Source organism: Fulmarus glacialis, unplaced genomic scaffold, assembly GCF_000690835.1.
Source record: "Fulmarus glacialis isolate BGI_N327 unplaced genomic scaffold, ASM69083v1 scaffold49811, whole genome shotgun sequence".
Taxonomy (NCBI): Eukaryota; Metazoa; Chordata; class Aves; order Procellariiformes; family Procellariidae; genus Fulmarus; species Fulmarus glacialis.
This window is the reverse complement of record NW_009193099.1, coordinates 971-13,703: the sequence shown is the minus strand read 5'-3', so window position 1 is coordinate 13,703 and position 12,733 is coordinate 971. Positions and strand designations below refer to the sequence as shown.

General features: G+C 37.1%; 1 protein-coding gene across 1 annotated transcript; it reads right to left on the bottom strand.

The window, feature by feature from the left end:
- Nucleotides 1-572: 572 nt before the first annotated feature.
- On the bottom strand, nt 573-12,395 carry LOC104083722 (leucine--tRNA ligase, cytoplasmic; the record flags this gene model as incomplete). The annotated part of the gene is made up of 13 exons (XM_009587316.1): nt 573-713; nt 1,714-1,767; nt 2,439-2,515; nt 2,619-2,706; nt 3,791-4,016; nt 4,359-4,426; nt 4,967-5,030; nt 5,415-5,527; nt 6,215-6,376; nt 7,464-7,604; nt 8,046-8,126; nt 8,807-8,894; nt 12,277-12,395. Coding segments are annotated over 13 exons (1,422 nt in total), but the record flags the coding sequence as incomplete, so codon positions are not given.
- Nucleotides 12,396-12,733: the final 338 nt, after the last annotated feature.

The window sequence follows — 12,733 nt, the reverse complement described above, 5'->3', positions numbered from 1 at the left end:
AAGAAGTAGCAGTTACTGCAATCTTTGACGTGCAAAAAACAGGAATACAGGGTTTTTTTCATTAAATAGACAGTCATCTTTACCCAAAATGAGTTTGTATACATGTCAGCATGCACATAAAATTGTTGCCAGCTTACAAGAAAACAGCTGAGGAATACATCACAGTAAGCCATTACACAAGTAAAGACAGAAGATTTGAAGGAAAAACAAAACAAAACAAAGAACACCCACAGCACACACCAACACATTGCTCTCTTCATATGAGTTTCCAAATCAATACTTGTAACAAAATTGATCAACTCCCCAGAACGCGATCACTTGCTAGGAAACCAGATTATAAATCTCAGTTTGCAGTTCTACATTCCTCCGTTCTCTTTCTTCAATTCTACGTAACTCCTCCAACTGCAGAACTTGACTGCAGGAAAAGGCTAAATGAGAAGTGGTCTAGGGAAAAAAGAAAATATCTCCCTCTCTCTTGAAGTCTTTTTTTTTTTATTCTTTATCTTTATCCACTTTTTGTCTCCTAATCAAACTCAGCAAGAAAACACTTATCAAAATCTTTAATTACTTACTCCCTCATAAAACCCTTTCAGGTACACTCTCTCCTTGGCCTCAGCAAGTTTCTCTCTGTCATTCTGGCTCTGAATTTTGAGCTCATCACAGACTGATGGAGCACAAAGGTTGCCATAGCCTGGGATTTCAATGATGGGCACCTGAGAATGAATAAAATAGTGTCAGATATTCAGTTCAAATGACATCAATGTCAAAAAATCTACACAAACTTTTGTTTCCCAGATTTCAAAAGCCTCACTAGAAGTGATGCACTGAACAAAACAGAGACAAGCATGTTTTGCTTGGTTTGCAGTCCCTAGGCTGACGTGGGAGTCTGAAGCAGAGATTATGAAGGGGAAAAAAGGCAGTCATTACTAGCTACCTGAAAGCGTTTGTGCTGCGTGATATCTTGGCCAAAAGCAATATGAACCAAAGAGCCCTAATGGCAGCAGAAGGAGGTGCTAGGGCTATGTCAAACTTCTACTGTGTTGTGCTACTCTGATGTTTGCAGCATCTACTACTAACCGAGTTACGTAGGCCTTACAAAGTATTAGTTCAATTCCACTCATCAAATCAAAAATTCCTGGTAGTCCCTAGAGTGACTCCTGATCTGCCCCAACAAGCAATAGCTCTGTTTTATCTCCTGATATGACACCAGTACCAAGCTGTACCAGTACTGAAGCTAGCGTGTGGAAGCAAGGGTAATGCAGAATATTAGGATGGCTTTACCTGTAATCTAAGTTTTCTAATGAAAACGGATCCAGCTATAAGACTGCATTAATAGTAAGGGACTTTAGCTCTTTGCATAGAACAGATACAATAATACTCTGGCCGTTAAGGCTGTAAGTTTTAAGCAACCAACAGGTTATCAGTATAATGATGGAATCCATTCTCCAAAATAGTAATTCCCACAAAAATTAATAGTTTTCTCTATCTCTGAAGTATAGCATAGAATAACAAATCTTGGTTGCAACCCTTAACAGACCAAGTATTACAATTACAGCAAAACATGAAAACTTTACTCTAAACTTTTCAGCTCTTTCAGCTGAGGAGGACTTTAAACAGAAATTCTGGAAAAAGCAGGCACAGTTCTTGGCACATTTCTCATCAGTGAATACAGAGTAGTGTGTATTGCAGATGGACACATTTGGGTGTACTTACTGGTTCAAACGGCAGGACCATTTCATCTTTGATGCCGTACTTCACCCTCAAAGCCTTTGAAAGTTAGAAGAAAAAAAATGCAATATGATTAGAAGAAAAATCTTATAGATTTAAAGGTTTCTATCCATTCATAGGGACTTTCTTGTATATAATATTTTATTATAAAGCAGACGAAGCCATTTCCCTGTCTTCTCACCAATTCTCACACCTGAGTTTAATGCCCATCTCATTTCCACGTGATTCTTTGTCATAATCATCTACATTTTTAAGAGGGGAAAAAAACACTATCGCTCTACCCTGAAAATGAGTGGGACAAAAATTCAATAGCCAGGGATAGCTGTTTAGACACTGACATACTCTTGAAACTGTAATAGCAACAGCTACTTTAAGTCTCATTTGAAATTTAAACAGAGCTCTTAATCTCATCTCTGGAAGTAATTTCCACAACAGGAGTTTATTTCTATTTCACTGGTACTCTTCTATACCTTAACATGCAGCAGAAGTTACACGATTCTCATCCAAAACTCTTCTTGAAGTCTGGGAATAAACATTTGTCCAAGCCCAGCTGGTTTTAACTTCATTTATTTTTAACTACTTGATTTCAAGTTAGAGATAGCAAAACCCCAATTAAAGCAAGTTTCATTTTACCCAATGGATATTCATTTTTGACCTTCCACACTATAGAAAGGAAACAGAAACAGAAGTAATTCTGCTAACAGACTGACCTGTTTTTTTTTCAAATCTCTCAGGGCTGCAATGTCATCTGGAGAATCAGAGGGAACACTTGTAACCACTCCAGTTCCTTGACAAAGAAAGAGATACAACAGATAAAAAGATTAGCCAACACATATTGAATGCACAGTGTGCATCGAACAGGCTTTGGCAGGACACTGCTGTAAAGTTACCTTTATCTTCCTTGATTGTGAGCATGGGAAGAGCATATATAACTTTGTAGGTGGTAAGAGGTGCAGAAAGTGCAGCGCCAAGAATCTCCTATGCAGGACAAAGGAATATCATTACAATAAATAGCACTTTTTCAGCCTAGCTGAGTAAGATTTCCTGGCTGATATTCTTTACATTTGCTGGCACTCCTTACATATTACAAACCAATAAATTAATATATATATAGTTAGACAAGGAGGAAGTACGTATGAAAAGCATGTGTGTATCATTTGAGACAGTATATGGACTATTTACTGGTAGAAAAGTCAAATACCAGATAACATAGAGAAAAGCAAAACTACTGAAAGTGTAGAGTTGGAAAAAGATAGTAAGCAGGAGAGCAGTTTGCCTCCAAATATCTGAAGCACATCAGCATCAAGACAGGAATGAATTAGGAAGCCAGTGTCAAAAGCCAGATTAAACAAAGTCAGGAAAAGCATACTGTCAAGACCATTTATGCACTGACAGGAGGTAGTCTAGATGTTGCAGTTGTCTTCTACCTCTCTAATTTGCTTGAATTCACAACATGTCTACTAACAAAGAAACAAAAACTGTATTTTCTACTTCACCCTTCAGAGCAGGACCAAGAAAGATGGTGACAAGTTTTAGTGAACGAAGATCAAGTGATGTAAACAGCATGAAGGTACTTTGTATTAGGATGAACAAACACCACTAACTACACTTATTCAAAGCACAGAAGTTAAGCATAGTAAATATCAAAAACACTAACATTCAACTACTAAGCTAAGAAAGCTTCATTCACAAAGATGTACTGGGAATTTCAGCATCAACAAAAAGCCTTTTTCACATAACCCTTTCTAGCTACTACTTTTTTCCCTCCCTTTCCATTCCCCGTAGAGAAATCACTCTTCCCAGCATGCAGAAAAGTGTTACTTCAAACCATTCCTTCATCAAGAAATGCTAAGGCATACTTAATAAGGTTAATCTCCCAGAAGTAGCTGTAGCTTCGCTGCCAAGGAAGCTGTCTTCTGCTTGCTTTTTTAGTCACTAAACACTCCAAAATTTTTGTAACAGTTCCTATATTTCCTTTGTAAGTAGAATTCTCTCATCACCTTTGTAAGTATAAGCTTCACAGGAACAGATAAGCCTGAGCAGCAAACTGCAAGGTGCTTACTTCTCCCATCAGCTCCTTGACAACAGGTACGACTCCATTATCTTTTGTAAAGCCCTGGTAGGACATGTTCCTGGCAGCTCTTTGGGTACAGATAAAAATATCCCCATTCACAGTTTCAAAGCCGATGTACTTCATATCTGGGCGAACCCAGCAGTTAGTCTGTCCAAACATGGTCTCTGGTCTAAGCGTAGCAGCCACCAGGAAGATACTTTTTCCTCTTAGGCCACTGGGGGGAAAAAGGTATTTTATAAGTCACCAAAATAAAAACATTCAGGGCAATACAAAACATGCTTTTAAGCTAATATGAACTTTTAAGTAACATTTCCTAAGGTATGAAAGTGGGTCATTAAGTTCTTTGTGGGTTTTTCATTTTCTTTCTTTCTTTTTTTTTTTTAAACTCCAATTTGAGTTCCACACAGACTAGTGAGAACAGCAGCTCAAAACAGAGACCAGACAGAAATAACAGGGTGAAATTAAATTCTGCATTAGGGAAAACAGACTGTCTAATTTAATGGTCACTTCTGGCCATAAGATAGAACCTATTTGCCATTACAAATTCAAGACCTACCTTAATTTTGCGGGATAAGGATCTAACACCTTCATTTTTATTAGCGTATATTCTTGAGGCCCAACACCCTACAATTCACATAAACAATGCAGCAATCAGTATATGACATTAACTCAAGCAGTAAAGAAAATAAATCCTATTCTGTAGTAACCCAACCCAAATGTTACTTAAGGTACTGATGCTTTCTTCAAAGTAAATCATATTTCCTCTAATACAAATGGCTGTTTACTAAAATGCAGACTGGAGAGAGAGGTTATACTTTATTCCTATGTCCAAAAATTTACTCGTGACAGCTACTATCTCAGCAACATATAAGTTAATAACAGCTTATTTGTTTTGTTTCAACAGATAGATATGATACGATGCAGTGATGCTGCTGGCACAAATTGCCAAATAATCACAGAAAACAGCTACAATGGAAAATACTATCCATAGTTCAAGACAAATATTGTCAACAGAGGAGTTCATTCAATTTTCACATGTACTGACAACTGAAAACTGGTAACTCTATATGTACAAAATACATTTTGCTCCAAGATACAATTTATTTTTCCATTCAGTATTTAAAATCATAAGCAATGCATAAAAATGTCCATTAAAAATATTACCTCTCCTGTTTGCCTGTCATGATCCATGCAGGGCTGTCCATCTTTTGGAGAATAAATTGTATACCTAGAAAAAGGTATGTTGCTATTTAGTAGCAAATACAATAAAATAAAGATCTTTACGAAAAAGAGACTTCTTAATGGTATTTTCAAATTTTGCATCAATTTGTTTCCACCGATGTCAACATTCAGTTTTTGCAAGAGCTTTCAGCATTAGCCCTATTTTGCTTTGAGTTGGTATCCATGGAAAAACTAAAACAGGAACACAATCTCACACACTTTGCTAGCACAATAAATACATTACTGTGTCTAGTAGAGCATTTGAAATGAAAGGATTTGAGTTTAATGTGAGTTATAAGCATGTTATAGAGACATGTCATAGGGTTCCATCTGCGGTAAAGCTGAGCTTATCCATATTTACAATAAACTCAGAGCTGAGTGGCAGACTTACCGTTTCCCAAACTTAATCTTATTTCTTTCCTTTAATGTACGAAATTGCCATCGCACAAAGGAATCATAATAAGGATTAACATCTGTAGTAATAAAAGAACGCCTCCAATCCACCTGGAAATGCATAAGAGTCTCTAGTAAGTAAATAAAATAAAGAAATTCAAGGAACCTCACAACAGCAAAACTATTATTTTAAAAATAAAAAGAAGTTTCTCTCCAAAAAGATAATGCAAGTACATATCACAAAGGGTGCATGCTTAAAAACATAACTATGCTGTCTGTATGTGCATCGTCTTTCAGAGCTGAGATGTCAAAGACTGAAGGCCCTGTCTGCTGACTGAATTTTAGAGATTTTGTAGTAGTTCTAATCAATTGCTCCAGCTAAATTTCAGCACCACCTTGTTTCATAATCTCTACATGTCTTTATTTTTAAAAATCTGTTGTCAACAGGACAAGTATCTTTATTTAATATTACATCATTACTCTTCCTAAAACTACTGTCAATTCTGACTACAAAACAGATATCTAATACGGAAACAAGAAGGAAAGTCATAATTCCTTTATTTGATACTTTTTTCCAGTTGTGACCACTGCATAGGGTATAAGCTCTATATAAGAAAGCACTCAACTATCAGCCAAGGCTATTAAAAGGTTAAATGAGTAATTCCAAAAATATCAGAAACGTTTCTAGAATAATGTTGGTATTATGCAGAAAATCTCAAAGGAGAAGCAACATATTCATAAACATAATGACAATAATGACAAAAATCATATTGAATTTTATATTTCATACAATGTTACCTTCAATCCCATGCTTTTCAGATCCTGGACAGCAAGGGGAGGGAAATAATCCAGCCAATGCTCAGCTTCAGAAAAACTGACTACTTCTTCATCAGAAAGACCCAAAGACTTCATGATTCCCCACTGGTATTTGGAAGAGCCAGTCTTGGCAGCAGCCTTACTCTGAAAGGACAATTGTGATTAGGAAAAAGTTCTTGTATTCACAATAGCTTTATATGCTTGAGAGCATTTTTCTCTATTAATGTCATGGTTTCTATTTCCAGATATACAAGTTAATACAAATATTCTAGCGTCCTTTCTCTAGCAGTGAAGATTAATAATCAGTTTCTGATCTACACTATTCCCCAGCTTGTATTCAACTGTACATACATTAATCCCCTCCTTTTCAACTGTTACATGCTTAGATGTATCTGATACATCTGCAGAAATGACCAGTTCACTGAGGTCCTGCTCAAACAAATGGGTGTGTTTACCATGAAAAGGTAGAGCAGTCCTGCACTATATCCTTGTATCAAAAACCCTTTCTGCTGTTACTTTGTTCATATTACTTTTTCCAGCTATTGTCCTTCAAATATCTTATGCCCCAACAGCAACTTACTACCTGCAAGAGTAGGCAAGATCACATCTGTTGATGTAGAGCACACAGAACCCCAAATCTAATGCTTCCAGTGCTCTTTAGCATACAAAACCAATATACATAAAAACATCTCTAAATTTTTCCTAGACTTGATTCTCTTCCTTGCTTTGCGATACTCCCAAAATCATAAATCTCATTTAAACACCTGATAAGCCAAACTAGTTTGGATTATCTTACTTAGCGTATCTAGCCAGAATAGGCTAGATAACAATTTACAAGAGAATAATCAGAGTAATAGGTGTATATATATCCCCTACCACTGAGAAAGCAGGGTTATTTCCTACAACTTGTTTGTGAATGCTTTGTGCGGGGGGCGGGGGGAAGAAATCAGAGTATTACACTGAATGATCTAATTTTTCTCAGGAAACTATCAAACAGTGCACCAGCTCTCCATTAAGATTTCATGCATTAAAATGGTATCTCTGGAACCACACAGCTGACGCATTTTTTCAAGTCTACCTTAAAAGTACCCAGCTAACTTGGAAAAAACAATCTAAATACTTGTATCACAGGTTTCTCTGAGAAATGTGAAAGAGGTAAAACCGATAATGCATACTTTGAAGCTTTGAGAGCGCAGCTACCAATCCACAAAGTCTTTGTTTAAAGTTTTACCTTTTTGCCTTTTGCTTTGTCTTTGATGATAATTTCTTCTTCTTTTTTAGCAGAATTTTCTTCCTCTTCCTCCTCCTCATCAGGAAATTCAGGTGGGCAGCCATATAACTCCATTTCTCTTTTTAGCTTATCTGCACAAGCCTAAATAGAGTTATTGGTAGTCTATCAGCACTTTTCTATGGCAATTGCTTCAATCACAGGTAAGGAGTGCTTTTTACTGATAATTTTGCATTTCTCTACAACACTTTAAACTTTTTCTGGACATTGCATTAACTTTGACGAGATCTTGCAACTTCAAGAATGCCTGCCACGGCAGGAAGAGGTTTAGAGCGAGGATTTTCTTGCAAATGAAAAAATACAGTAGGTAAACTTAATTTTAAAGCATTTTATTTTCTAGAAAGTCATAATGTATAGTTCAAGCACCACACACCTTCACTACAAATTCAGGTTCCAAATCACACTACCTTGATGAATTTTTGAATAACTTAATATGATATTCTGGATGGACAGTAAGCAATGCTCTAAGTAGCCTCAAGTATAAAAAACATTAGAAAAAGTTCTCAGTAACTCAAACCATCGTACCTTTATAGGCATCCCAGTGCAGTGTAGACCAAATGGAAACAAGCAGTTCTTTCCCTTTAGCCTCTGATACCCAACTGCGAACTATATAAAGTGGAAGAATGAAACAGATGAAACAAGAATGGCAAAAGGCTAAATTAGCACCCTTCTCCAAAAATAAGTGCAATTCCTTCTTTAACGAAACTACTGAAAGATAGACGAACGCAATCAACAGCATCTAGGAAGCTAATTACAGGAAAAGAAGGTGAAACTAAATTTTGTTATCAAGTCTGCCATTGCCTGGCTGCATAAGTACAAGCTTTTCTAATTTTCAGGGGCCTGTTTTTGACTAGAGAAGAACGGGTGCAAAGAAGAGATCGATTTTGTATCGATCCACTAGTACCTAAAACCTGTTAACAGACAGGTAATAGAGCACAATATTCACAAACAAAAGAGACAGTAAGATTTCTTGTGAAGTTTGCACCATTTAGTAGCTAGACAAATGGTAAGCAGCAGCACCTCCTAAAAATCTCAGCAAATCTGAAAGAATGAATAGAGGAAACACCTGTAGTCTAGTCTCCTAGAACTAAAAAAGCCATCAGTGGCAGTTCTCTTCAACCAGCAATATTTCCACTGAAAATATGGGAAAAAAGGAAAGTTTGAATAAGTCATTATTGAATCTATGAAGTAATTAACAATGCACTCTCTTAGCTCAAAATTTAACTACAAAATTAGCATTTGTTCTAGAGTAGTATTTAGGGGTATTAGCAAAGGAAAATTTTTACCTCACATTTAGATAAAGAAAACGTGTGTCCCAGGTGAAGGCGGCCGTTCATGTAGGGATAAGGAAATGTAACAAAGTACTTTCCTTTGCTGAGAAGAAAATCAAAGAATTAAAACATGTAATTAGCTTTTAAAATAGCCATCAGAAGATGCACAAGTAGAACAGTTAACTGATATGTTCAACTATTATCAGCCCACAGTGACATTAAAATAATATTTTCCCTGTCAGTAACACGAGTCTTTGATTTTAAAGAACTGATACGCTAACAGGTTTTATCATCTTTTAAAAAAACAAAACAAACCACCACAATACACCACCACAAAAGAAAAAACCCACATAGGACTGACATGACAAAGAAACTTTAAAATAGATATAATGTCTTCCCAAAGGTAAATTAATTACTGCTAAGGCCTAAAGTCATTTATTGAATCTCCCTCTGCCTGAGTTCATATTTTTTTTAGTGGCACATTGTAAATAATTACTCATTTCACAAGGATATATTGTTGCACGGTGTTTTGAATATGTATTACATTGTTGTAACCCGACCTCTCAAAGCAACTAAGATAATTTCTAGATCTTTAGGACATTGTAAACTACTACCTCCACCTTTGCGCTCTACTTTATGCCTTGTCTTTTCCCTTCAGACACTACCCCTGATGTATAAACACACATAAATAAAGGCTAAGTCATTTGTTTGCTTGCAAAATACACAATTTAAGAAGCAGCCACCTGTTACACAACTTTAGTTATATCTTGGTTTAGTTTAACTTTCCCACACAACAAATAACTAACCTCATATTGCCAAGGTCACTGCTTTTTCACTCAGAGACCTACCCAAACAACTAATGCTGTTCCACAAGGAAGCCTCCCCTCCACACTGTAAAGAGCATCGATCCTATTGATCTGAGAGGAATTGTGCTCCCAAGCGTGCTAAGCGTTTCCAGAGGTTCTGTCTTAAACAAATTTCTCAGGGTTATTCTGGGGCAGAAATAAAACCAAGAGCTAAAACGGTCTTTCTTAATCCCACAGTACGCTCCCTTCACCCATGAAACACGCTTCCTCCCAGCAGCTCTGCTCCATCCCTTCCTGGGGCGGTCAGGAATGCAGCTCACCACGTGCTGCCACCCTCACGGTCCTGAGCGAACGTGACCAAGGCAGCTCAGAAGCTGTCCCCCTGTTAGTTCACTCAAGCAGCACCGCACCTACCACCAGGGAACCCCGTCGGGGCAGATAAAGGGATGGAACATAACATTAAAGCTTGGTAGCTGCTCAGGCACTAGAGCAGACTGTATCTGCCACATGGAAAGCAAACAGAGTCCAGACCAGCGCTACACATGCCTGCTCTTTTAGAAGAACCAGTTTCAGAAAGCTGAGAACAGTTATGAAATGAACCAGGTGCGAGAAAATTTAAGCAAAGAAATAAGCACCTTCCACAATCAACAGACAGCAGCTCAGGAATATTTTAGCACAAGACCAGAAAGCCATTATCAAAGCAAAATGTTACGTTGACCAAAACCAGCATAGATTAAAAGCAGAATGCTCTGTAAAAAAAAAAAAATCCTTAACTAACAAGGTAGTATGAAAAACAAGGTAAAATTCACAGCAGTTCAAATGAATTAGAAGCGGCAAATACCAAAAAGGAAAGGAAAAACCCAGATAAACCTCAGTACAGATTCACACACAGAGATGATGTCAACAAGAAGGTTTTTTCTTTTATTTTAACAAAATAAAAGAACAAAGGTAATCCTACCAATGGCATTATTACATGGGAACAGCAGAAAACAAGAGATGGTTCAGACACAGTCCCTCTAGAAACACAATGAAATTACATCAGCAGAGGAAGCTTCAAGAGAAGAAGCTGAAATATAACAAATGCAGTGACTGGAAATGAAGTTAGAGAACTTCATAGTTAATGAAAAAGTTTAGAAACTAATAAAAAAATAAATCAGGAACATTGTTAGCCATTAAAACAACCTGAGAATATCTGTGGTGGAATTCCATTCTTTTTAATTAAGGGTTAGATTTTTTCCTAGGGAATGTCCTCTAGTTCAAACAGGAATTATATCAAAGAATTTATTAAGTCTGAGTTTTGGAAAAGGCCAACCACATTATAAGTCATCTCTCCTGGACCATTTTCTTTAAGTAACTGTGATCTTTAATAATGAAACACATATTCCTGCTATCATTTCCTAGGGTTGACTTTTGCATGAACAGCAACAGATCTCTTACAGCAGTTCCATCTACATCGTAGTAGAGCTTTACTAGTTCAACACAAGAAAAAACACTGTAAGTAAATCCTTTTCCTGGCACGGAATGAAATCCCACTGTGACTATACAATGACTGACCACAGAAATGTTCTGCCAGCATCATCTCTCTCTCCTCTAGGGTAGCTTTTAGTAGTATCAGCTATTTTATGAAAATACATAGAAGTTTAAGACAAAACCCTGGAATAAACACATGGCATTTTAACTAGAAGTGTAAGAACATTAGTTTGACAAAGCACTTCTTCTCTACTTATAAGGTGGTCACATGTTACCATAGTGAACACTGAAATTTCATATTAAATTGCTCCATATTGTAAAACTGACCTACTACTTTCATTTTCAGTCTTAAATTTCAATCTGTAAGTATTAATTACAGCCTTAAATTTCAACCTGTAAGATAGTGAATACTTAAAGCAAAGACGGCATTTCTTTTAAGTAAAAAAGAGCTCTACAACGTGAGCAACACACCCCCACACAACAGTTTTTATTACACCTCCTAATATAGCATTCAAATCTCCTGACCCATTCGGGTCCTTCACTCTTTACGCAGTCCTGGGACTAATTTTGCTGGAGCTGCAGATCACAAAAGAAGTGCTCTACAACTAACAAAGTAGTGGGACAAACCTCTGCAATATAGTTCACGTACAAAAAGAAATCACAGCACCTCATCTGAGGATCAGTAATGTTCACACGCCTGGCCTTCATCCACTTCTACGCAAAGCAGAACAGGTTGGCCTACACCAGGACCCAAGATGTGTGTTTAACAATTTTCTTTTCTCAGCGAAGCAGAGCAAGTACACACCTTCCTTCAGATAAAGGAGCGGTCCTTTCTAACTGGGAGAGTAAAAGCCCTCCCACTGGTAAGGGCTTAGGCATCACATTGAGAAGCGTCCTCCATGTCAAAAAGTAGAAGTCACCAAAGAGAATCCATTTTTAAAATCTCAGAAGGTACTGATACTACCAAGGAACAAGAAGGCTTTTTTCATCCTACTGGAACTTGGCCAACACATGTACACCACTGCTTCATGTTCTCAGCTATAGAAATGCCAACTTAATGCATAAGTTAAGCACCTCCAGATGATCCAAGAACACTATTCATTCAAAAGAGGACACCTTCTCACCCCTGGATTTTGAAGGAAAAAAGTTCCTTTGAAAAGACATTTCAAGCAGTTAAGAGATAAAACCTGTAAAAAAATTTAATGGTACCTCTTTTGGTTCTGCCTATCCGAAGCATCAATCTCAAAAACTCGCTCATCATCCCACTTTTGCTGGATCTCTTTTTCAATTTTCTTCAGGAAATCGACTTTTGCTGTCCCTTTACGTTCCTGGTAAACAGAAAGAGGAAGAAAAGTCTGGCTGAATGGGTTAACAAATACAGAATTGTAATATATTACAGACCTAAACTCTTTTCATTACAGGCAAGCATTTGTCTGGACTCCATAACACCGCAGCATAATCTCACAATGTTAATGCATCATTAATGTGATCAGTGATTGGTCTCTGTAAATCCTCCATAACACCGCAGCATAATCTCACAACAGAGCATCATTAATGTGATCAGTGATTGGTCTGTGTAAATCTGTATCCTTGAGATTCAGCCTTCTGAAACAAGATCTAAAATCTAAGGAAAGGGTTAACAACCTTTTTCAAAGGCAAAGGACTC